This window comes from Leuciscus leuciscus (genome assembly GCF_965113295.1).
Source record: "Leuciscus leuciscus genome assembly, chromosome: 6".
Classification (NCBI taxonomy): Eukaryota; Metazoa; Chordata; class Actinopteri; order Cypriniformes; family Leuciscidae; genus Leuciscus; species Leuciscus leuciscus.
The window spans coordinates 37,173,938-37,201,040 of NC_138730.1; the positions used below are offsets into that span (position 1 = coordinate 37,173,938).

Sequence of the window (27,103 nt, forward strand, 5' to 3'; positions counted from 1 at the left end):
AGAACTGCACAAGCATCTTCACACACACTCACACTTCTCTACATCTGTACATGGCGAGGTTTTTCACTTATGTTGGAACTGTTAACAGAGAGGTTCAGTGCAGTTGTTGTCACTAAGGTACATACATGTGTCTCTGAGGCTCTTTAACACTCCTGATTCAGTCCAGCGCACTTTCTTTAAAGGATATATCAACCAAAATTGAAAATTCATGTACTCACTCTCATGTTGTTCCAAAACTCATGACTTTATCCTTTCACACACAGTTTTTTTCCACCATTAGGGTTGGGTATCGTTTAAATTATAACGATTCCAATTCTATTTATCAATTCTGATTCTTATCGATTACTAATTTTGATTCCAAAAAGGTGACTAAATTATTTAATTTTCAAAAATGTATTGGTGAACTATCTCTTTACTCTGACTCACTTTCTCTCTATGTATCTCTGTCTGTCTCTCTGGTTTATTAATAGACAGATCATGCTGTGATCTCCTCAGTGAAGTATTTTTGATTGATTTATAAGCATCTTTTTTTTCTTTTTTTTTTTTTTTGGTTATGTGATTATTATTATTGTGCACCTTAAATTCAAATCACATTTTGTCTGTATAGAGCCGCAGCTGTTTCGCTTCAGAAAAACACTGTCAGTGTGAAAGCTCATCCTGCCCCTCTCTCTCCTTTTTGTCTGTTTTTCTCTTTCTGTCACTCGCCGCTGTTTGTGCATTAACCCCTCAAGGCTGATAAGATCTGCTTTAGCAGTGCCGGTCCAGAGAGCAGGAGAGAACTAAATGAAAGCCATCCATTACCTTCTGAACACAAGTGTGTGTGTGTGTGTGTGTATGTGTGTGTGTGTGTGTGTGTGTGTGTCAGAGGTTGTTACATTAAAGTAAAGGTAAATAAAGCTCAATAAAGATAGACTTTCTAGAGCAGTCACTCAGTAGATGGTTTTTTAAAACCGTCACATCTCTCTCTCTCGCTCTCTCTCTCCCACACATACACTCACACACTGGCAGACGCTAACATGAGGGAGTCACTGGAGAGGTCAGGAGAGCATCAGACGTAATGGGTTTATTATCTATGTGTCTGAATCAGAGAGCAGAGGTTTGGCAGGCATCATTTCTCACAAAGGCTTTCCTCCCCGCCTCATTTACATATGCTGAATTTCCTTCAAATGCAGGTGAAAGTAGCAGCTGTGCATGTCAGCGACGGTAATGGACAGGAGAATGACTTAAATCAAAAACTACTAGTGCAGAGATTCATGGTGTTTATTAAAGTCTGTTGCACACTGCAAACAGAAACTTGCTATCCTGTCAGGTTTTAAATGGATAATTCGTTCAAAAATGACTATTCAGCCAATGTCATTATTTAGTTTGCTTTATGTGAGACACAAAAGGAATATTCTTCTGTGAGACACAAAATGAATATTTAGAAAAATTGTACTGGTGACTCTTTTCCAATGAGGCTTCCTGATGATTTCCCCTTTTGTCTTCCACGGAGGAAAGAAATGGGTTCGGAATGACCTGAGGGTGAGAAAATGTCTTAAAATAATCTCAGGACAACGGATTTGTAGTGTGTGATCGACCCCAGAGTCCACAAACCATGGTAGTGTCTTAAAATGAAGATATTTATGTTTTTTCCAATGAACCTTTCTCTCCAGGCTGTCCTTGTTCCCCAGTTTTTGACCTAAGACCGTAATCATTGCTTTTAAATGGCTGTTTCATCTTCAAAACTACAGATGACAATTACAGTTGTGTGTCTCTTTCACTCTCTCTCTCTGTAGAAGGTAGAAGAGGAGGAGCTGGTCTTAACCCCAGACGGGACGCGGGAGTTCCTGACATTGGAAGTGCCTCTGAGTGATTCTGGCTCGGCGGGATTAGGAGTCAGTGTCAAGGGTAACAGGTCAAAGGAGAGCCACGCTGACCTGGGCATCTTCGTCAAGTCTATTATCAATGGAGGAGCAGCATGTAAGGTTAGATGTATACACAATATGTTTGTTTTTTTAGCAGATCCAGTCGAAATCTGCTTTTTTCATGATCCTTGCGGTTAATGATCCATTTTTTAATGATTTATTTTATATAATATTTTTAATATGATATATTTGTATATTATTATTTTCCATCATGAAAAAGCACTTAAGTTCTTAAGTTTGGGGTCTGTTTTTGAAGCAAGTATCTTATGGTCACCAAGGCATTTGGTCAAAAATGCTGTAAAACCAGTAATATTGTAAAATATTATTACAATTTAAAATATCCATTTTCTTTTTTAATATATTTTAAAATGTAATTTATTCCTGTGATGACAGAGCAACATTTTCAGCATCATTACTCCAGTCTTCAGTGTCACATCATAATTCATAAATCATTCTAATATGCTGATTTGGTGCTCAAGACACATGTATTATTATCAGTGTTGAAAACAGTTATGCTGTTTAATATTTTAGTGGAAATGGAAATTTATAATTTTTTTCATGATTCCTTGAATAGAGTTCAAAAGAACAATATTTATTTAAAATAAGATTCTTTTGTAATGTCTTCACTCTCGCTTTTGATCAAATTAATGCAATAAAATTTGCCGACCTCGATCTTTTGAACAGTAGCGTATATATTTTATTAATGTTTTTGAATATTGTTATATAAAGTGTTTACTTGTTAGTGTTCATTGTCTTACTTGTTATTAGTAGCTCAGTCTACATTTTAAATGTATGAATGGTCTTCATAATCTCATTCTCTGGTGTAGGACGGAAGGCTGCGAGTCAACGATCAGCTAATCGCAGTCAATGGGGAGTCGTTGTTAGGGAAGACAAACCAGGACGCCATGGAAACGCTGCGCAAGTCCATGTCAACGGAGGGCAACAAGCGAGGGATGATTCAGCTGATCGTGGCAAGAAGAATCAACAAACGCCTCGAGGTAAAGAGAAGAAGAGTCAAGCTGAGGAGTTCCTGAAAGCTTTGATCATTGTTCATGCGAATGTCAATGTGTGAATAGTGCTTAATGTATTACTTATGTAAATGACATTCATTAGTTGAAATAAAATGTTAATAAATATTTTCAACTTGACCTGGTTCAGAATATAAATCTCACTGCATCTCAGATGTCTCTCTTTCTGTTGATCGTATTTTGTCATGGCTCACATTTGAAATCCTCCAGTTTTGCCTTGAATTTAGAAACAGACACAGTTTCAGGGCATCTCTACTTCAGCGCACACACACACACACACACACACACACACATTAAGGTTGTCTGCATGCTGTTTTCTTTTTCTCCAGAGAACGCCTGATCCGTTTAAAGAGCAGGTAATCAGGTCACTGCATTTCTCAAGTTTGTCCACAAGGACCTTCTAGATGTATTTTCTGTAATTCTGAAGGGGAAACTATGATGGTCTCTTGCTGTTTTCTGTCACTGGGCTGTTATAAATTGTGTCGGCTGATGGTAATTGTCTTACCCAGAGCAGAATCATAAATGCACAAGATTTTCCCATTGTGTCAAGTGTCTAGTGTCTGTGTCTGAACAAGACAGGAGTCTTGAGTCCAGCAGAGCTGATTCTGACCGCTCTGTCACCACAACACAAACCACAGTAGTTAATTACATCTCTGAGAAGATAAATCTATGATATAGGTTGTGTGCTTTAATTGAATCATGATGTTCCTCATGCTCTTTTGGATTCTGTCAGGGTGAGAGCCGATACAGTCCCCGGGGGTTAGAGCGGACCCTGAGCCCGTCCCCTGATGACCACGAGCGACGGATCTCACACTCGCTATACGGAATCGAGGGGCTTGATGACAACCTGAGGCCGCAAGCCAGCACAAATAACCGAAAAATGAGTGAGTTATAACACTTAAAATTTAAAGTGTGTAATTTCTGACCAGCTAAAAAGTGCCCCGAACCTCTCTAAAATGTCTAAATATAATTTTTTTGTAAACGTTTATTTATTTCAAAAGACTTACATATTTAGTAACCATATATAGTAGCCAACTTTCTGCAGTGGAGACGTGTTCTCTGGAGTGACGAATCACGCTTCTTTGTCTGGCAGTCCAATGGACGAGTTTGGGTTTGGTGGTTGCCAGAAGAACGGTACTTGCCTGACTGCGTTGTGCCATGTGTAAAGTTTGGTGGAGGGGGGGTTATGGTGTGGGGTTGCTTTTCAGGGGTTGGGCTTGGCCCCTTAGTTCCAGTGAAAGGAAATCTTAATGCTTCAGCATATTAAGACATTTTGGACAATTTCATGTTCCCAACTTTGTGGGAACAGTTTGGGGATGGTCCCGTCCTGTTCCAACATGACTGCACACCAGCGCACAAAGCAAGGTCCATAATGATATGGACGAGCGAGTTTGGTGTGGAGGAACTTGACTGCCCTGCACAGAGTCCTGACCTCAACCCGATAGAACACCTTTGGGATGAATTAGAGCGGAGACTGCGAGCCGGGCCTTCTCGTCCAACATCAGTGCCTGACCTCACAAATGCGCTTCTAGAAGAATGGTCAAAAATTCCCATAAACACACTCCTAAACCTTGTGGAAAACTTCCCAGAAGAGTTGAAGCTGTTATAGCTTCAAAGGGTGGGCCAACTCCATATTAAACCCTACGGATTAAGAATGGGATGTCATTAAAGTTTATCTGCATGTGAAGGCAGACGTCCCAAAACTTTTGGCAGTATAGTTGATATACTATATATACTTGCATGTGTCATTAATAACATTTTACCAAAATGAGAGAACTTATGACATGCACGTTTTTGTCCGTCATTAGAACGGCTGCATCTGAGGCAGTAAGTGCATGGCATTGTTTTCATCAACTTACAGGCTATAAAGTTTACTGTAGCTATGTGGGCGCTCAGTTTTTTTCTGTCATTTGGCCAAAATCTCATTTTATTAAAGACTAAGTGCTAAGCACAGGCAATTTGAGACAGTATAGACTATGAGTCAGCAACAGATGCTAGACTGACACTTTTCCTCAAATACATAAAACCTTTTCCTTTATTTATTTATATATATATATATGTATATGTATGCATGTATGTATGTATGTATATATGCATATGTGTATATATATATATATATATATATATATATATATATATATATATTATATATTAGTCTTGAATCTCATTTTATTAAAATTACACACATAAAGTACAGATATTATGGTCTTCAGATCAACTAAAGCACATTGGGTTTGGGGAATGCATCGTTAATATTTTTTTCAGGAAAGTAATTATTTGCATTATTTTGCAAGTTAACCATCACCAGATGCTCTCTACGATCACATTTGAACGCAGCATCAGGTTTCAGAAGAAGAACTGGCATCTCTGGGCTGCAGTGTGTAAGAAACATGTGGTCTAACAGAAAACATATGAGTGTTACCCTGGACAAACAGATGCAGAGCTGTGGAGGTTCACTGAGAGCTCTCTGTGTGAGAGAGAGAGAGAGAGAGCGCCCAGCCGGAGCTGTTATCCCGCCTGTCATCAACTGAATCCACTCATGGGAAATGACAGTAGCAGGGTGCCACATACAGAAGTGCATATGCTTTTCCATTCACCATATATATGCAGAGTCATGCTCATACCATACCATACCATACATTTACACTCACACAGACAGGCTTTCATTAGCTCGCTCTACTCGAAGGCTCCTGCAGAGAGATACAGACTCACTTCTATCAGAATGTGACTGTCTATCTATAGACCTGTTTTCAAACACTCCCCAGAAGATGTGTGTCAATAATAGGAGGAGGATGTTGTAGTTTGTGTGCTGACTGGGTGTGCATCTGCACAGGTGAGGTTATGTATAAACAGACAGCAGGTTAATGTCTCTTATACAAATGTTATGAAAATTTGAATTGTTTTTTGGATGACTTGGCTTATTATGAGACGTTTGTTTGGTGGAGGGGTATAGTGGATATTGTTGGCTTTCGAAAGTAAAAGTCCTTTTCATTTTCTCCATGGGGAATTTATTTTAGTGATAACTTGTAAACCTTTAAAGACAGACCTACTGTGAGCAACTGGGTTGTTAATCGGTGGTAGGTGCTTTTGTTGAAGTATTTTTTTTTTTTACATATTTTTATGTTTAAAGTTTGTGTACAACTTATTTTTTAAATAATCATGTTTAACAGAAGAATTATTGGTGAAAAACTACTATAGCCATGATTCTGCTAAGAAATGTCCCCCAATCAGAGAATCACAGCAAACAAATTGTGCCCCAAATAAATCTTTAGTGACCGCCCACTCCCATGAATCACTGCAAATGACATAATGGAGTTACTACACTCTTTAACACCTTAAATATTTGTATATGCTGTATATGCATATTTTACAAATATGTATACATTACACAATCAACATTTTTAAATCAATAGTTTTATTTCTCTGTCATTTTTAATTTGATTGTCATAAATAATGTTAGGGAATGTTAATTAGTTACACTGTCTTTAACCTTGGACAAAAAGACAATTTTCAAAAAAAATAAAAATAATGTTGTGGTTTGGTTTATGGCTTATAGCGCTTTAACGAAAACTTTAACGAAAGTCCCTATTGGGAAAATAAATGGTAGAAGTACTTCTGGAACCAAGGCCGCTGAAAAAAGTGATGCAAGTAGATTGGTAGAGCCGGATGATCTTAATGCCAAGGTCATGAGTTTGATTCCCAGGAAAGGCACATACTGGTGTGTGTTTTGCTTGGATATCTCATGTACGATATCTCGAGTACATTGTTTAGTGGAAAAAGATACTCATGAACAATTATCAAGCTAAATGGCATGAAGAGAATCATTTGTTTCCATTATTTTTTTAAGAAAGCACTTTGTTCCCAACCGTAGTGCATTGTGTGATCGTTTACATCCCACGCGGTTTCACTTATCAAAGTATACTGAACAAGCAAAGTGTTTCTCATGGGCTTTATTTTAGACTAGGGTGGGAAATTTCCAAACAGATTAAAAACAAGCTAACAGAACTATTTCCCATGTCTAAAATGCATACTTTCTATCTGTATTTAATCAAAAAGCAAAAGGTTTCTGCACAAACAAATATAGAAAAAGCAGTCAAAACCCAGCCTGCATTGCATTTAAAAGTCTTTCATTTGTACATCTCACTACGTGCAGGGTACAACAGAAATTATTCATTGTTGCTCTTGATTCTCTGTGACTTTGACCTGCTTTGCTCAGAATTAGTTGATTTATTTTTGCATAAATTATAACTTACACTTTTTTTGTTATCTTTATTTTTACCATCTGCTCATCATGAAACCCCCACCATGATTGGGATTAGCTGAATTACTTGATTACTTTATAATAATAACATAATTTGATTGTCCCTACACCCCTTCCTGCTCTTATCTCTCATTATAGATCATTATCAGCTCTCACCGACAGTGAACATGCCTCAGGATGACACGGTCATAATTGAAGACGACAGGCCACGTGTTCTCCCCACCCAGCTGTCTGACCAATCATCATCCAGTTCACACGATGACATGGGTTTCGCTGTGGAGACACCACCGCCGCCACCCTGGGACCAAGAGCTTCCCGACAGGTAAATAAAAGTGGACAGTTTAGAAAGTATTGCAATTTATTTATTGAAGTATCTATTGTCTTTGTTTCTATTTTGAGCATCAACTGTCCGACTCTTCTGACGATCTTCCTGCTGTAATTGAGTCCATGGCCTTTCCTTTGTTTGTCAAAGGAGCCTCTGTTATTAGAGCAGGGCCAAGGGCTGGACACTGTGCTGTGATTTAATGTCTCTCTCTTTCTCGATCCCTTCCTCAGCTCTTCCAGTGCTAAAGATGAGGGGGTGTTTCAGAGGGAAGGCTTTGGCAGGCAAAGCATGTCTGAGAAACGCACCAAGCAGTATGGAGACGCAGGCCAACTCGACATCGTCAAGACCCGCAAGTCCAAGAGCATGGACCTAGGTAGTCTAAAGATCAATCTTAAATGCAGTGCTTGGTCCTAGATACTCTAAACATCAATTTGAAAACACAGTGCTTGGTCTTAGCTACTCTAAACATCAATTTGAAAACACAGTGCTTGGTCTTAGCTACTCTAAACATCAACCCTAAAGCACAGTGCTAAAGATCAGTTTGAAACTGTGATTGGACCGGGACACTCTAAAGCAGTGGTATTCAAATGGCGGACCGTGGTCCGGACCCCAACTTGGTTCCATCCTTGAGACATTGTGCCATTTTACCGTTTCTACAGTTTAAAGTGAGCAGTCCATAAAAACATGGAGCAGTTCACACCACAAGCGCTCAGGGTCGTTTACAGTAATGATCTTTCAGAGCTACATCCTCCAATATATTTATCTGGAGCCAAACACAATTCATTCAAGCACTTTCTGTGCGCTTTCTCTCTCTCTCTCTCTCTCTCTCTCTCTCTCTCTCTCTCTCTCTCTCTCTCTAAAGACGTTTAGCACAGCATTAAGAGCTGCAGTTGACGCGGCTATTTCAACAAAAGTAGCAGAAACACAGTGAGCAGAAAAATAGATCGGCTACTTATTTTGAATGTTAGGATTTTTTCTTTTACAAAGTACTATGGCTGGCCCGATTTAAATGTATAACTGTTCCAAAAAAGTATTGTCCGGACCTCCGCTGGGAAGGAAATAAGAGACCGGACCGTTTGCATCTTTAATTGAATACCCCTGCTCTAAAGATCAGTCCCAAACACAGTAATTGGTGGACCTAGATACTCTAGTGTACAGATTAGTCCCAAACACAGTTTTTGGACATAAAAACTCTAAAGGTCGATCTCAAAAACAGTAATATGACATAAATATCGCGAAGGTCAGTCCCAAATGCAGTGATTGGACCTAGATACTCTACAGATTACAGTGTTCTAGGACCTAAAAACTCTAAAGGTCAATCTCAAAAACAGTAATGGGACCTAAATACTTTAAACATCAGTCCTTAAAGCAGCGATTGGACTTAAATACTCTAAGGATCAACTCAAAGCACATTACTTAGACCTATATACTCTAAGGGTCTGTCCCAACTCCCAATACAGTGCTTGGACCTAAATACTCCAAAGGTCAATCTCAAACACATTGATTGGACCTAGATACTCTAAAGGTCAGTCCCAAAGACAAGAGGTTTGACATACTTGCCTTATCTAAAGATCAGTCCCAAACACCTTGCTTGGACCTAGATACTCTAAAGGTCAGTCCCAGTAGATAAAATCCCACCCTGAAATCCAATCCATTTGCTCAAGTTACTTTCCTCTCCTCCAATAGGAGCACTTCTCAGAATGTCTCTCATTCTGAGCATCACCATTCACCATCTACCGTCACTAAGTCTGCATTGGTCTCCCTTGTGCATGTGCTTTCTAATCTGAACACTGTTTCCACTGATCCAATTCTGCTGGATGTTCCTCACTTACCACTTTACCACTGAAATGGAGCTGGTGCCAGGGCTCAGACAAGGGTTCTGCAGTCTTCTCTGAGAAACCATTCAGTGTTTCCAATGACTCTAGAGCTGAACTACATTTTTTTTTTTTTAAGCTATCTAGATTGAGTTGTTTGTAACTTTGTTACAATGACATTATGTTTTCGGTCCATTATGTCAGTGATTCCTGCTTTTAATATCAGCAGGTTAAAGAAGACAAATACGAAGTATGTTTTTCTCACCAAAAAACCCCACCTTTTCTTTGGTGGAAACTTGTGGAATGAAGTCAGTTTGGACATCGGCACCATCTCAGTAGAAAAGGGGTAATTCTGACTCAGCAGAATCACTATGGAAACAAACGGTTTTGTTAATGAGTACTGACTGATTGTTTCTGTCGTCTGATTTGTTGATGGTATTAATTGCCTGGTTGCTTGCTGCATGTTGAATGGTCAAACTAACCATCCTGTGAATGTATGTGTATGTATGTGTGCCCCTCACACAGTGGCTGATGAGATTAACCTCACACAATGCACAGAGAACTACCCAGGTAAGCATGACCACTTACACACTCACTTCTTTTCCACACTACATGATTGTTACATCCCTGCCTGTTCTTCTTCAGTGTTTCATCACTGATTATTTTCCTAGGCCTGTTTGTCACAACATGTTTATTTTAGCACTTATATAAACAGGTTACAGCATTCACACTAAATTCAATGTAAATTCACACTTTTGTGATGTCAAATCTGTATTTTCAGCATCATTACTCCAGTCTTAAGTGTCACATGATCCTTCAGGAATCATTCTAATATGCTCCTTTGCTGCTCAAGAAACATTTATATCAATATTGCAGACAATGCTGCTTAATATTTTTGTGGAAGCTTTTACTAATCTAGAAATCTTTTGTAACGTTATCAATGTCTTTACTGTCATTTTTTTATCAATTTAATGCATCCTTGCTGAATAAAACCATTAATATAAAAAAAAAATATATACTGATCCCAAACTTTTAGTTAATTTTATATATATTCTTTACATATATTATTGCCCTGCACAACAGTTTTTAGTTTTATTGTAAAGCATTTTGTTCTGAAAATTTATTTGATCTTAATATTGCAGTATTACAAACACACAGCTGTATTATATTTAAAATAGCAGGGGAGCTCTGACACGCTTCAGTAAGGCTGTGCTGTGTGATGAAGATAAATTCATGCAATCTTTCCTGTCCTCCATTTACATTCATTTATCTTCATCACTTAATACAGAAACACACCTTTGCTTCCATGGCTGACTACATACAATAGAAGCACACACACACACACACACACACTCTTTAATAAACTTTTATCTGGGTTATGGTTGAGATTTGTGCGGACAGACTGTATGCTAACTGCTCGATTGTACTTTGTGGTTTAACTAACAAACTCTTCCTCAGGCTCTTCCTCGCATGACGTTGGCCCATCTCTTGGCCTAAAGAAGTCCAGCTCTCTGGAAAGTTTACAGACGGCTGTCGCCGAGGTAACTCTCAACGGCGACATGCCTTTTCACCGGCCGCGGCCACGCATCATACGGGGGCGGGGCTGCAACGAGAGCTTCCGAGCCGCAATCGACAAATCGTACGACAAGCCAGCAGCCAATGGAGATGAAGAGGAGTGCATGGACACATGTACGGCTGCTCCTGATTGGTTTAAACACACACACAAATTCAGCAGATGTAGTGATAACGGCTGCCAATTTGATTAATTGATGTTGATTTTTTATTTATTTTTGCGACTGATAATAGCATTTATCCTCCCTTTTTCTTCCTGTAGTGGATGAGGACACAGAAGGAAGCTCTCGGTCAGGGCGGGATTCGGTTTCCACGGTAGCTGATCTCACTCCGCTTCCCGTCACCGAGCAACAGCTGATCAATGGCAACCCGCCTCAAAACGACAAGAAGAAAGAAAAAGGGGGGAAGGACAAAAAGAAGCCAGAGAAAGAGAAGAGTAAAACAAAAAAAGGAATGCTCAAGGGCCTTGGAGAGATGTTCAGGTAATTAAAAGCAGATCTGAGCAGTGTTTTGTGTCAGATAAAAGAGACTAAGAATAATGATGATAAGAGCGCAGATCAGCCCAGAGCACTTTTTCTTCATGTCCTTAATTAGCTCAAATTCCAACAATAGAATAAAAAGACTAGTGAGCCTCCCACCGACGCAACCATGTTCCGACTCAAAGACTTTGCCAACAATAGGCAGAAAACACAAAACTAGTGAAAGAAGTGAGTTAAGAAATGACTGGTGTTTGCACATACAAATCTTGCCAACACATTTCTTAGGTGGATATTTGCAGGGCCATTGTTGCTATGTTGTTGCAAGGGTCGTCTAGTTTCTGGAGCTATGCTAGGTGGTTGCTAGGGTCTTTAAAATAGCACAGTTTCTTTACATTTTTTAATATCCTGGTTTCTAGATATGCGCTGCAGTTGCCTTAGCAAACTAAATACTTTGTTTTAGTCAAAACATTAAATGTCTGTTTCAGTTTATGTAGTCCCAGAATGCATGAAAATCAAGAGAAATGTTGTTGTTGTTTTTTTTGTTTGTTTTTTTATTACTGAAAACTGTTGATGGAAAATATCTAATGGAAAAATTCAAAAATTTCATACAATATTTGAGTATTTTCAGTGTTTACATCACTTGGTCGGTAAGAATTTTTTGTTTTTGAAAGAAGTCCCTTGTGCTCAAGGCCACATTTATGTGATAACATAACCTAGTAAAAACAGTAATATTGTGAAATATTATTACAATTTAAAACAACAGTTTTCTCTTTGAATATATTTAAAAATGTAATTGTAAAAAAACAACAACAAAAAACAAGTATTCCCCGAGTGTGTCTTAAATTGAAGGGTGATCGCACTTTCTCTGTCGCTGGCCCAAGATTATGGAACAACCTGCCCTTTGTGTTTAGATCCCCCCCCCATCTTTAAATACCTTTTAAGTGCCTTCTAAAGTCATACCTGTTCTCTTTTACATTTTAATACATTAATGGGTGTTTTATTGGTGGGTGTTCTGATGTCTTCTTTATTGTATTTATTCTTTTGTTTGTATTATTTGTAATGTACAGCACTTTGGAGTTACTGTGTAGCCTGAAAGGTGCTTTCTAATTAAATAAATACCAAATTACTAAATACTAATTCATTCCTGTGATGGCGAAGCTGAATTTTCAGCATCATTACTCCAGTATTCAGTGTCACATGATCCTTCAGAAATCATTATAACATGCTGATTTGGTGCATTACAAATCACTTTAATGCATCTTTGCCTAATAAAATAATACATTTCTTTAAAAAAAATTACTGACCCCAAACTTTTGAACAGTTGTATATATAGACGGTCAACCGCAATGCATCTAACTAGATTACCTGTACTATTAATAAAAAGAATATGTATAATGATTTATATTGATGGGCTGTGAGTTTGTGTGCTCTGTGGAGTGACGGTATGTTCCTGAGCTCTAGGCAGAATGGACAGTCAAATCTAACACACAGAGGAAAAGTTTGAGTTTCCATGAAGTTATTTAGAGAGATACGAGAAGACTAGAGGGGAGAGAGAGCAAGAACGCAGCTCATTTGAAGGTTTTTGAATCTGTCAGCAATAGATAAATCATTTTTGAAAAGTCTGATATTTTAGACTGCTTCTGGGGCAGTGGAGTGTTTTAATGGCTGTCATCTGCCTCACTGAGCCAAAGCTGCCTGCTACATATTAATGAGCGCTCTACATATTAATGAGCTCTGCCGAATATCAGAACTCATACGCATACAAACGTATTGAAAAACTCCTTTCAGCTTTCTCACACACACCTCAGTCGGCTCACATGCACATGTCAGCGGAATAATAATGAATCTATATGCTTGATAAAGCAAAGATTTGCAGAAAAGCTATGCAGAGTTGCAAAACAGTGATTAGTTTGTTAAATGAATTAGAATAGATGGTTTAAGAGCTTTAATGTCGGTTTAAATAGAGCAGACAGGTTTAAGAGCTTTTATTTTAAGGAGAAGTGCCCATTAAAATTGAAGGGGTATTTTTGTTGAATACTCAGTATTTTTGAGCCAAGTAGCGTTTGAATGCAGCTTCCAAAAATTTTTTTTTTTTTTTTCTTATTAAGATGCACTGTTATTTAGCTTTTTAATTGTTGTTGAAACCGTTTCATCAACCTGAAATGTGTTTGTGTGTTTTCAAGGTTTGGGAAGTACCGTAAGGACGAGCGTTTGGATGGTGCAAAGTGGAAGCCAGAGGAAACTCATGTATCGGATGAGGAGATGCGCAGAATGAGACAAGAACAAGAGAGGTGCACACACACACACACACACACACACACACACACACGCACACACACAGTCAGAGCTAATCTCCCCCATCATCAGCCTTTAATCAGAGGCATTTCCTGACACTTTACCTGCCAGCCGTACCCACTTCCTCAAACCCTCTTCCTTCATGATTGTTTGAGTCCTGTTTGTTTTGGCAATGTGTTTTGTTAAAGCACTATGATACTTTCATATTTTTTATATGTTTGTGTAATAGGTTTGTCATTTAAAGTTCATTGTGTGTATGTTTGCCTGCAGGTGTGTGTGTGTTCATGTTGTTTTATTAATAATGCCATGTGAACCCCCTCCCGTTTTCCCTTCTGTCCTGTGAGACCCTGCTGAGATATCACCACTCTTTCAATTTCTTTCTTAATCTCCTACTCGTACGCTCATTCATCATCTTGCTTTTGATGGAGGTTATATAGGTGTTTTTTTTAGGTCCTGTGTGAAGAAACTAGCTCTCAATGGGGTCCAAAACAACATGAGACCCTGCTGATCTTCATTGTATGAACAAAAAAATGGACATTTTCCAAAATATCTTCTTTTGTGTTTATTTGCATAGCGTGTTGTCAAAGCATCAATATACACAGAAAACAGTGACATAAAAAAGAAACAAATAAGATGCCAAAATATAAGACTTTATAAATAACATTATAACAAGTGGCGAGTGTTTAGGTTAGTACCAAACTGAACAACATAAAGTTTCGTTTTTCGTTCATCTTGATCTATCTGTTATTCCTTGTTTGTTTTTCTGTTATTTTTAATATGTGTTCTGTTACTGCTTTTTCAATGTTGTTATGCAGGATCCAGGCTAAAACGCGAGAGATTCGCCAGCGTCAGGCCAGAGAACGAGACTATGCCGAGATCCAGGACTTTAGCCAGTCCACCCTGACCTCGCTTCCTCCCGAGGAGCCCCCGTACGCCGGCATCAGCTCGCTGGAGCACGGCGGGTACCATCGGATCCACACACCTCCGGACTCACCGTACACACACAAACAGAACGGCCGCAACGGACACCCCTCCACGCCAGACAGGTATTTACTGTAACGACACTCATTTCTAAATATCATAGTCCTTCCACTTCCTGAGTTATTAATGAATTAACCTGCCATTTTGAAGTCAAGATGCTATTCTAAACACTCTGTCTGAGATGTATCTCCTTAAGTTGTATAAAGTGTTGAAAGTATTCTCAAGGGCTTTCATAAAACCCAGTTTGTGAGAACGTTTTGTTTGGGTTGTGTGAGGGTTGCATGTTTTTTCTGAGACTAAAACAAACACAGGCGGAGAGAGACAGGAAGGCCACTTCCTGTAAGAACCCTCAGGGAACAGGAAGTGGGTGTCATTCCGCAGAGATGCAGAAAATGGGACTGTGGGAATTATTCTCACAAATCTGCACAGGGAAGGGGATCTTAAAGGGGGCACAATGTGTGGGTGGGTGTGCTTTTATGGTCTTTAGAGACCATTGTGTGTGTGTGTGTGTGTGTGTGTGTGTGTGTGTGTGTGTGTGTGTGTGTGTGTGTGTGTGTGTGTGTGTGTGTGTGTGTGTGTGTGTGTGTGTGTGTGTGTGTGTGTGTGTGTGTGTGTGTGTGTGTGTGTGTGTGCAAACAGTATAGCATATATAGTCATCTTACAGCTTCCTGTTTTCTGGGTTTCAGCCAATCAGCTTTCTTTCAAACTGTCAGGTCATTTTAGTTAAAACCAAGTTGTTGTTGCTGTGACAGTCTTAAAAGACTTGAAATGCCCGATGTGATGTTTTAGGATATTTAGGCTGATTGAAGCTGTTATGTCATATAATGGCAAGATGATGACATTGGCATCAACATGAAGTCATTTTTAGTGTCATTAAATTAGCAGGAAAAACATCTATCCCTGTAACCTATTGTAACAGTTTTTCTTTAGCAACTATGATTAATCTTTTATTTAAATATTTTAATCGGTCTACATCATCCATAGACATTGAGAATGAGACAATGAGTGCGACATTTTAGATAAGGTTGTACAGAAACATGTTTCTTGTTTTTCATTCAGCTTTAATTATTTTATTGATTCATTTTTTGCATCAGCATTATGCATACAACTTTTTAGATTTTAGATTTTAATTGAAACATTTTTCATACATTTATTAAACTTTTTTTCTAGTGAGGACTCCTGCAAGTAGTTTTTTCCCCACATTTTCCCCTAAACTAAAGCGCACACATTCACACATTTCACAGAAGAGACTTTGGCTAGTTTCAGACCAAGTCCTTTTTCTTGAGTAAACTTGTATTGTGTAAACCATTGAAATGCACAGTTGGGTCCGGAACATGAGCAATCTGGAGGCATCAGTTAGTTTCTAAACTCTCAGGACAACGCCAGAGAAAGAGGTGAAAGAGGTCACAGTGGAAATCCAACTATAATAGTCTCATTTTTACAATGTAACTGCTTTAGCTGGACACACACGTACACACACACACACACACACACACACACACACATATACCGAGCATCTGACCTAGAAATCAGAGCGTTGCAGCGTTCTGGCTGTCAGCTGCAGTATGGTTTAAGTCCATCAGTGCAGAACGTTTACGTAAATGAGAAATATATCTGTTCAGTCAGCAGAACTACTTTTGAAGCCTGATAAAGGGCTTATACACACACACAAACCAACCCAGTTCAAGTCCAGTTGAGGTGTAATGATGCATTAAGATGCAAGGTGAGGAGTCTTAGGAGATGTTTGTGCATACTAAAAGGTTCTCTATGCATCTCTCTCTCTCTTTGTCCGTTGAATGTGTATATATATATATATGTGGAGTGTGTGGAGATCAGAGCGGTGGCTGATGTCTGAGGGTGTGAGTTCAATTATAAATATTTCTCTCTCTGGGGTCTCTGTCCACCCACCAGACTGCATGCGGCTTTGTTTGAACGTGTGTTTGTGATCTTCGACTCGTAATCTGTTTAATCTCTGTTATTGTGATCTGTTGGTATGGTTTTTTCTTTTTTCTTTCTTGAATCACTCTGAGGATTTTATTGTTAATGGAAGGATCAGAGAAAATAAGAGGGATGAATGCCTTGCGCTGTGTGTGTGTGTGTGTGTGTGTGTGTGTGTAAGACGGGCTGTTTAAATGAATTAAACTCAATCTCTCTTATTCATTTCCACTCCTGACCCCTCCTCTCTGAGCTGGGATTTGATTCTCTCAGGTTTTATTAAATTGACTTCTTAGATTTGAGTCAGAGAGCGACAACGTGCGCACACACACAGTTTATGTGTTTTTTTTCTCTCTCTGTCTTTATGAGCAAGGATATCTGAGCCCTTGCTGTTCACTTCTGAGCTGATGACCATGGGGCTGCTGTCCATGTCTCTGGTCTCCCACCACCCTGTGTAATCAACATTCCTCCCTTCTCCTGCCGATCTTTAGTGTGTGTGTGTGTGTGTGTGTGTGTGTGTGTGTGTGTGTGTGTGTGTGTGTTTGTGTACTCTTGCTGAGTTGACTATGAGCCCTGTAGGGAATTTTAAAGAATGAACGTTGCAGAGGCCAATTAAAGCAGCCAAACGCACACAGAGGGTAAACATCTGACTAATCCCACAGCATTCACGCTGAGAACTCACACACACACACACATGCACACACACACAAGTTTAAGCTCATTATCAGCATTCCCTGGCACGCTGCGTGGAAAAAAAAAGCTGGGATTAAGAAAAACCAAAGCGTCAGAAACAAACTCACAGCTTATAGATGGGTAAAGAGAGTGTGACACCACTGCTAATTAAAAGAAATAAATGAGTAAAGAGGAGAGCAATGAGAGGTAGCGAAATTCAGATGTGCCACTGTAAGGAAATACCACCTATGTGGGTTTTTAAATAGATTGATTTCAGTTACAAACAATATATTCTACATATTTCTCTCTCTCAAGTGGAGTGGAAAATGTTAGTAAAGTTTTTTTTTTTTTTTTTTTTACCTGATTGTTGTCTACAATACCCTCTGACCTTTAGGTTTGAATAAGCTGTTTGTGCTTCTGTAAATTTAAGATTTTTGATTTGCTTTTGCTTGACTTCTGATTGACTGTCCTCCGCATGTGTGCAGTGTAGTTCACAGTGTTTTAAAGGGATAGTTCACCCAAAAATGAAAGTTCTGTAAAAAATCCTGTGGAACACAAAAGATATTTTGAAGAGCGTTGAGAACCAAACAACACACAAAAAAATAATTCAGATATTCTCAAAATACCTGCTTTTATGTTTTACAGAAGACAGAAAGGCATACAGATTAAGAACAACATCCGAGTGAGTAAATAATGACAGAACTTTCAGTCTTGTGTGAACTATCCCTTTAAACAGAATGGGCTGAGTTGTTGAGTATTAATAGATCTTGTATGTAAAAGTAGGCGTTAATATACTTAATGAGTGCAGTATCGTAATGACTTCTGATATAATAGTTTTTGCAGCTTAGGCCTGTTTCACACCCAATAGGCAAGTAGTGCATAACCAACCGTACTCAGAAAATACGAATAAAATACAGAAAATACATGTATTTTTGTATATCCTTTAATAACAAAACTGGAAAATTGTCTTTATGGACAAACCCTTTTAAGTAAAAACTTGATGACAACTGTCATGAATCATAATTTGCATGAGGATGAGAAATTTGCATTCCCAAAACTGTAATTGTAACCTGCTTATAATTCAGCTAGATTCAATGCAAATTCTTATGTTTATAAGTAGTACTTCTAGAGAATTCTGAAAAGTCTGTTTATTTGAAATGTAATCTTTTATTTAAAAGCATTTGCTAAATGAAGTCTCAGATTCTGATTTACTGTATAGAAAGTGATTGTTTGCCTTTCACTTTATGTTGCTTTAATCCTGTATAGTAAAAGATAAACTTGCTAAATGGGTTTATCATGCATTTTCTGAAGCAGAAATAGGCTGAAACTACTTTTAAACAGGCCTTATTTGGAAAATTTGCTCTGGGAGGACTGGGAAAGGGAGCTTTCTGTTGTGAGTGTTATATATAGCACATCAAAATCTTAGGACAGAAGAGCACAAATACTTTTTTTACATGCTATATACGTTCTTTAGGTTTATATTGGAAGTTATTGTTTCTGTGAGCATAACACAGCTGATATTCCAGACCCTGCGGCTGTTCCACACACTCCACTCATGGTTTGTTTTGGAAAGATCCGCTGAGGGGTCAGTGTGTTTGTAGTGGCTGGTGGTCTGTGGTCCCAGCCGCTGAGAGTTTGTGTCTGATTGTGGTTTAATGTTTATAAATGAACAGCAGGGGGGTGACATTAATGAAGCCCAACAGCGCTGGTGGTTGAACCATCTCTCATTTGGGCCAACTTACATGCGCTAATGATGAATGGATCAGAAGACATTCAACACAATATAGAGCTACATTACCCTTTTCATTTCGTTTTTTCTCTGAGACAATTACTGAGATAAGTTTTCTCAGTAATTCTCTCTCCTTCGCTTTCCTTCTCGCTCTGGCTAGTCAGTGAATGCTCATTTCAAGGAATAATTCAGCCAAAAATGAATATTCTGTCATAATTTATTCATGACTGTCTTTCTCTTGTGGAACACAAAACAAAGAATCATCTTTCATGCAGAACTCTGTCTCTGAGCTTGTGTGTCTGTTATTGATGAAAATATTGCGTAGATTAACATTGACAAGTGACACAAACAGAAGAAATCTTTCTCTTTCACTTAGTGAGCTCAAACAGGCCTCCCATAATGTAGCTAAATCCAGTATTTGCAATGTTATCTAATGGATTTAATCTTCCATAACTTGTGATTATTAATTAAGGGACCACACATGCAGACGACAATCTTGAGCACTACAATAAACAGACATTAACAGATAATAACCATCTGTTAAAAGCTGAATGTTCCACTGAGACATCAGATTGTGTGTTTTGTGTGATGTGGCATATGGTTTAAGATCTTCTCGGTTTCCCTGTCGGTTTCTAAACTTGTAATCACTGGAGATGTGACATCAAATAGAGGTCGAAAGTTCAGAACTGAGTCAGGGTGACCCAAAAACCAGAGTTACTGAGATCCCAGACCTCCTCGATCACCACTATGCCCTTAATTGCTTCTGGGACTGTCTCTGTAGCTTTTATTAGAAGGTAATTGCTAGATGACTTCTATGGCCCTGTTTACACCTGGTAGCAACATGCTATTTTTGGCTTGGCAATTATTATCTCTAAATATCCAGAAATATCATTTTAATAAAAACACAAACACAAAATTGTGTTTTTAAACTGATGTTAATACCAGGTGTAAACAGGACATGCTTTGCAGTGTGACTAGAATAGGAGTGGGTTTGTTGACTTTTGTCTTTTTATTAGAAAGTAGAAAATGAGGATAGGAAAGGATCAGTATGTAAATGTGTTTGTGTGTGTTCGTGCGTGTGCCTGTGTTGTGTGCCTGTGCGTGTGTGTGTGTGTGTGTGTGTGTGTGTGTGTGTGTGTGTGAATTGAAGAGTTCCGCTGAAATGAGTGGATGCCCTCTCTCTGACCCCTCAACAAGATGACCTACTTTACTGACAGAACATTGTTCTTCTGTCGGGAACGTGCTTCTCCTCTCCCTGTCTTTTTATACTCCTCAGTTTTTTCAGGATATAGCTCCACTGCAAGTAGGCTAGTTTCTCAGTGTATTTAGCGTTCTACACTTAAGAACCAAATTTGCGTGTGGTTTGTTCTCCTCCTCCTTGTTCTAGGGTGTCATGTGCGACTGTTTGTAAAGTAGATCTTGCATCTGGCGTGAAAACACCAGGCTTGAGCATGTGAAGGAATGAATAGCGACTCTGTTCCAAAACTAAGTAAGCTGTCTTAATGTCTGCCGCAAGCCAAACTAAAAAAAATCCAATTACACTGGTTTCTGTCATTTTAGGTCGTTCTTATCACGCTGGCCAATGTTTAAGTGTTTGTTTTTCCAAGAAGTTTGGATTTAGTTAGTTCTTTGATGCTATAAAAATGGGGTGTAACGTCATGATGGACAGCTGTGTTTGCGGATGACCTTGATACCGCGACTCCACTTCAGAATCACTACTGAGCAGATTCGGGTTCTAAATGACGTAATGGGCAACGACTGTTTCTGGGATATTTTGGCTTCATTTTTCTACAGTGAAAGAAAATGGAGACTTGTCGTCCATCTTTTTTTTTACAGTCTATGGTTGGCAAACAAAAGGTGTGCAGTTATTATTCAGGAAATACACAGCTAAATTAGTTCCAGGCAAGTCTTGTCCGCATTACAGTTCCATAAAACTTCTACACATTTCAGTTATCAAAGGTCCTTCAGCCTACAACAGCAAAAGAACCAAAACCCTCAAAGACATTGACCAAGCAAAACAACAGAATAAAAATGAACAACTATTTCCATGTTTTTCCCATTAAATTACCTTTTATTATTTGTATTATCTATGGAAAGCACTCTTTCTTTCTCCCACTCTTCCCACACCAAGGCTAAATTTTTCATCTAATTTATATTTGAGTTTATTTCAGCTTTTAGTTAATAAACTATTTAATTAGTCACTGTATCTTAAGTAACATCCTAACAGAAATGGCACCTCATAAGTTAGCGATTTGTCAGAGGTTTTTGTTAAACCACGTTAGGCTGCCGACAGTTTTACTGGTGTGAGGCGACTTCATCTTTCAGAGAGAAGAAGTGACTCCAGTGTGACATTAAAACTGTCCCCCTGTGCGCACGGCTACATGTTCAGATTTAATTGGTTCTGTTGTCGACGCTCATGCTCAGTCATGCTGTGAGCTCTGCGTGTATGCGTGCGTTTATAAGACATTAGCTTAGAAATATTATCTCACTCTCTGTGTTGTTAATGGCTGCTGTAGAATGTGTCACTCAGATGAATGAGTCATTATGAGTTCATATTCAAACGTCGTAACTCATAATCATGGCTTGGATATAAATATGAGCTGATTTTTTCAGGCGCCCTTAGTGGGAGTTTCCACAGCCCGTGTATGATGGTTAACAGAGTTTTTCTGTAGGTCTGTTCCCGTCACATGTCCTGACTGACATGTAGAAAGGTACAGTGAAGTGTGTGAGGTGCCGCTAACAGACTGACTGCTTGAGTTACAGGAAGTACAGAGAGCCAATTAGAGCATTCATGCCAACAGATCACACACTCACACACACACACACCTACTCAATCTCTCCTGTGAAGACATTATGTCTGTTCCAAACCCTAGCGAACTGCCTACTTAGCCATTATGCTCATTTGGGCCAAAATTGCAGGCAGCATTAGATATATACTTCAAGAAGAAATCCCAGAATGCTCATTGAAATCATTCAATTCTGAATTTTTTTTTATGAAATGGTTCACATGGTTCACAATGGATTTATTTCAGACAATGTCTCTGTGTGCTATGTAGATTTTTCTTCTTTTTTTAAAGCTTGATGCTGGTCGCTATTCACTGCCATTACAGTATATGGATGAGTGCGAGCAGAACATTTTTCCTTTTGTGGTCCGAAAAAGAAAGCAGGGCATACTGCAGTAGAACAACACCAGGGTGGGTAAATGATGACTTAATTTTCATTTTAGGGTGACCTATTAAAGTAATTACCAAGAAAAAGGAATGTTTGTCAAGACAAACTTCAAGTTAAAGTCTTGAAGTTTGCAGATTTATAGATCATTGTGGAAGAACTTTAGTTCCTAGAATTCCATTAAAGTCGGCATGAAATGAAGATCTATTTTATAAATCCATGTTATGGATCTTATTGCAAACGATTCATCCATACAAAAGGTTTTTTTTTTTTTTTTTTTTTTAATGTTATAACTTCTGACTAAACTCACCCCTGCAAGACTAGAACCAAGTACCTGCCTTTTCTTTTTTCTTTTTTGGTAATCTGTACACTCAAATCTGTCACTACTTCCGTTTCATTGCTACTTTAACATGCTAACTCTGAACTCTATTGAAGTCAACCAGCACTAGTTGAGTCTCCTGCTGCCTTGGAAGACGATTGGAAGCATAGAGGTTTTAAAAAAAAAACTTTTCTTTTTCACTTAATACTTTCTTATATCCCTGCATTCACATTGTCTCTTTGTTTGTCTTTCTTACTTTGGTGTCTAGACTTTTTAAACTGGCCTTATGTTAAAGTTTACATGGCTGTGTCATAGACATTAAAAATGTTTCTGAATGTAAAACCTCTCTTATGTCAAGACACTGATCTAAGCAGATCTAATGATCAGAACGGGGAATCACTCTGGTCTTATCGATCTAACACACACACATCTCACACATGATTCTGTTAGCAGAAGTAATGAGAAATCAATAAGTACTGACTCCCTTAAATGCACAGGATTAATACTATTAGGAGTCAGTATGCTTCGTACACACACACACCCACACTCCCATACACAAACACAAACACACACTCCTTGCTCGTGAACCGCCAGTCCATTAGCCTTATCTTTTGGTCACATTAATGAAAGCTCTTTACCCGCAATGCAAAGTGCCGTAACCCTGGCAACCACACCACACTAATGTGCCCACCTATGCCTGACGGTAACCATGGAAACCACACACCCCTCACTCACATCATTGACTTCTGTAACCATGGCAACCACATGTAAACCACTATATGATCCCCATAGTTCAACAGTTCCCGCCCCCTTTTTCAGCAGCGTTGGTTCCGGAAGTTTTCTTTTTTTTCTTTTTTCTTCAAACAATGCAAAAAAACCTCGACAATTTAGCCGATTTACAAATCCAGACATATCTAGGAAAAAGAGGATGTATGGTCCACTCTAATGTGTTTGTACGTTCAAGAGTGTGTGTATCCCTTGTGCACTGTGTATGTGATAGTTCCATGGTCCGTTGGTTTCCTGATGACTTTACTCCAGTCAGGGTGAAAGTAGGTCATCTAGAGTTTCTCTGCTCTTTTTTTCAGTCTCGCTCATACAATTCAGGAAGAAGCGTTGATGGACATATTTGCGGAAATGTCACCTCTCTTGCTCCAAAAGTTCCTATTGTCCTCCGGATGCCATAAGAGTCTATACTACTGTGAAAGTCTTTCATGCTGAAGGGAATTTTCTTTTATAATCATTGAATTCTTTCAAACCTAAGTACATTTTCTAGTCCGTTTTTTTAGAAGCAGTCCACCTCCCTCCCGTTTTTGCTGCCTCTTGCATCATTATTATTGCACATACTAAATATTACATTTTAAGGCATCCTTGACATGAATGATACCTCAAATGGTGCAGCTTGTTGACCAGAGGTGCGCTATACTTTCTCAGTCGCATGGGCATTCAACACATACAAAAAAAGTGTAGGCCAAAGAATTTTACACTTCTAGAAACATGCTACAGCAGTGCTAAGGTTCAGTTTTAGTTACCAAATGGCATTTTTAATGTATATCACGGTGCTGGATATTTACCATATTCATATACTTTGGTGTTTGCCTGATGTTACAAAGTATTACAGTCTTAGTAGTGTCTAAGAAACTGTGGATGGAAATGACTTTGTACATTTTTGTAAGTGTATGGAGGTCTCTGTGTGGGTGAAAAAATGGTGTCTGTGGGTTTGTAAAAAATTGTTTTTCTCATACACTATTTGTTGTGGTTGTTGTTCTGCCGTTTAATATGTTCCTTTGATTGTTTCCAAAAGTCTATAGTCTGTATATTCACATATTTGCTGTCTGTGGTCATTGTTGCCAAGTTTTACACTGTTGCCGTGGGTTGTTTTTTAAAAATCCACGGGTTGAAGAGAATATGTATTGTAGCCTATTTGCTCCAATAGTGAAAGTGAAAAAGAGAGAGGTGACGTTTAGGCCAATTATGGTAACCCATACTCAGGGTTTGTCCTCTGCATTTAACCCATCCAAGTTAGTGCACACACATTAGGAGTAGTGAGTAGTGAACACACACACACACTGCAAACCTTGGACACACACACCCGGAGCAGTGGGCATCCATTTTGCTGTGGTGCCCGGGGAGCGATTGGGGGTTAGGTGGCTTGCTCAAGGGCACCTTCAGTCATTTTCTGTTGGTATTGAGAATCGAACCTGCAACCTTCAGGTTACCAGTCTGACTCTCTAACCACTAGGCCATGACTCTCCCTGCTGCCTACTTTCCCCAATAGCTAAATAACGAAATCCACAGAAAGGCATTTCCATGACTTTCCCAAAGAGAGAATAAAATAGAGATGTCAAATTTTCAGCAGTGTTATTTTGTTTTTTGTAATTTACTGCCAATGTAAGATAACGCATTGTTATTGCAATGATAACGATAAGTATAGCATTGTTAATGTGTATATATATTAAAAAAAATGTAAAAAATAAATTATGAAAAACTGTTTCATAAGTGTTGATAACTGTGTAAACGTGTCATCACATTCTGTAAAAAGGTTCCGTTGGACTTAAAGGGATACTCCACTTTAAAATGAATATTCTGTCATCATATACTCACCCTCATGTTGTTTCAAACCTGTATGAATTTCTTTCTTCCGCTGAACAGAAAGGAAGATATTTAGAAGAATGTCAGTAACCAGACAGTTTCTGGTCTCATTGACTTCCATAGTAGGAAAAAAATATACTATGGAAGTCAATGAGACCAGAAACTGTCTGGTTACTGACATTCTTCTAAATATCTTCCTATCTGTTCAGCAAAAGAAAGAAATTCATACAGGTTTGAAACAACATGAGGGTGAGTATATGATGACAGAATTTTCATTTTAAAGTGGAGTATCCCTTTAAAGTGAGTGAATCCTGTAAGTGTTTCCACAATAAACAGATCAGAAAGGCATATGTACACAATCTCCTATCTTCAAAGGTGAAGTCTGACTGCCACTTTGCTACCAGTGTCTCGTGGGAGATGAACCTCACTGACTCTGACAGTGCTGAAATCAATCATAACTGTTTATCCACACACACACACACACAGGTCTCTGTGACTCTGTGTGTGAGTGTGCAAAGGCCTCTTGAGCCATTTACAAGACAGATCCCACACAAGCCTAAACAGCACCTCTGGACCTCGACCATCTGTGTACGTGTGTGTGTGTGTGTGTGTGTGTGTGTGTGTTCACGAGAGAGAGTGTTTATGTGAAGGTCATTCTTTGATGTGACTTAAACTCGAAGCCCAATGGACCACTAGAGTCATTCCTCACACACTGCCTGAAGAGTTTATGCTCCCGTATGTTTCAAATTAGCAGCACATTTGACATAAACACAACACCATCATTTAAACAGATACTCACTATAACCTTCAATCTCCTTTAAAGACGTTTTCCTACTGTGTCGATCCCTTTTAAGCGGAGTAACTCGACTCTGAAAGTCAATTGCAGAGTTAAACGCTTTATTAAAAAGAGCTTTATTAAACTCTTTATTAATTCAGAGTCTGTACAGTGTTGAAACACAATTAAAACCCTGACAGCTCTAACATTACTAAGAGTTATTAACAATGGTTAATTGAAGCTGTTAGTACTGAAATACAACTTCATGTGCCTGCATGTTTAAACATAGGGGAGGAAAAGGCAAAAAATAGTAACTTACAAAAACAGTCTGAGATGTGTGCATTTTAATATGTATTTGTTTGATCAAAAATAAAACAGTAATATTATTTCAATTTCAGTATATACTGTAGAATGTGTAGAAAGCTGCTTGTACAATAAAAATAAGCAGGCAGAGCCTCAAAAGCCTCATGTATATGTGTGTGTGTAAGCTGGTCTGCATTGTGAAATTGTTTGCCACAGTCTTGGCGCCTGTTTTTTTTTTTTTTTTTTTTTTTGTCACCTCTCAGTGTAAGCTGGCAGGACTTTATGCCTGTTCTCAATTTCCAGTGAGCACAAATACACACATGCCCACCCTTCACTGAGATTTGTGTCTGTTTGTGTTTAAGTGCGTATCAGTGGCTACAGTAATGTCCGCACATATTGTTTCACTCAGAGATTGAGAGAGATTGAACAGAGACCCGTCAGTCCCTTCAGGCAGCTGTGACTTGCAGAAAAGCTTTACAAGAGTTTGAAGGTGGGCAGTATGACCAAAAATACTGTTTCAAAAACAAGACTTGATATTAGCTTCTAATCTATCAACCTAATCAGACTCCATCATTAAAAATAAAAAATGATAATATTGGTCAATCCTGATATAGATATAGATATATTGTCTGTTCGTAGTGAATGTTTTTGTTTTGTGCTTTCATGTTTATATTCTCAATAAGGTGTTTGAGTGCACAGCAGCATTTCTGACACTCCATTTGTGCACTTATAGCAAGCCCTGAACTGCCCAAAATAATGTGGTCTATCCATTTCAGCAGGAAAGCATGGTTACCACGGCGATAGTGATTCTTATATGCTCTAATGGCGACTGGAGGTCTTTTAAAGTACATTAAAACCGACGTTATCACAATTCCTCACATCACATGCACACTACTCTCAAAACAAATTATGACCCGTGAGGAGACCATATGTCTCCAAATCTCTTTCACGAGG

General features: G+C 38.6%; 1 protein-coding gene across 2 annotated transcripts in view; it reads left to right on the forward strand.

Moving 5' to 3' along the window:
* Nucleotides 1-27,103, forward strand: part of pard3ab (par-3 family cell polarity regulator alpha, b) — an 85,326-nt gene that overhangs the window by 42,973 nt on the left and 15,250 nt on the right. Inside the window, exons 13-22 of one of the 2 annotated variants that reach the window (XM_082173449.1) lie at nucleotides 1,776-1,964; nucleotides 2,732-2,902; nucleotides 3,666-3,816; nucleotides 7,332-7,515; nucleotides 7,749-7,891; nucleotides 9,858-9,902; nucleotides 10,791-11,021; nucleotides 11,167-11,386; nucleotides 13,567-13,674; nucleotides 14,494-14,724. In XM_082173449.1, coding sequence (XP_082029575.1) covers nucleotides 1,776-1,964; nucleotides 2,732-2,902; nucleotides 3,666-3,816; nucleotides 7,332-7,515; nucleotides 7,749-7,891; nucleotides 9,858-9,902; nucleotides 10,791-11,021; nucleotides 11,167-11,386; nucleotides 13,567-13,674; nucleotides 14,494-14,724 — 1,673 coding nt within the window. The remainder of the gene's footprint in view (nucleotides 1-1,775; nucleotides 1,965-2,731; nucleotides 2,903-3,665; nucleotides 3,817-7,331; nucleotides 7,516-7,748; nucleotides 7,892-9,857; nucleotides 9,903-10,790; nucleotides 11,022-11,166; nucleotides 11,387-13,566; nucleotides 13,675-14,493; nucleotides 14,725-27,103) is intronic. The other variant, XM_082173450.1, reaches the window with a different exon arrangement.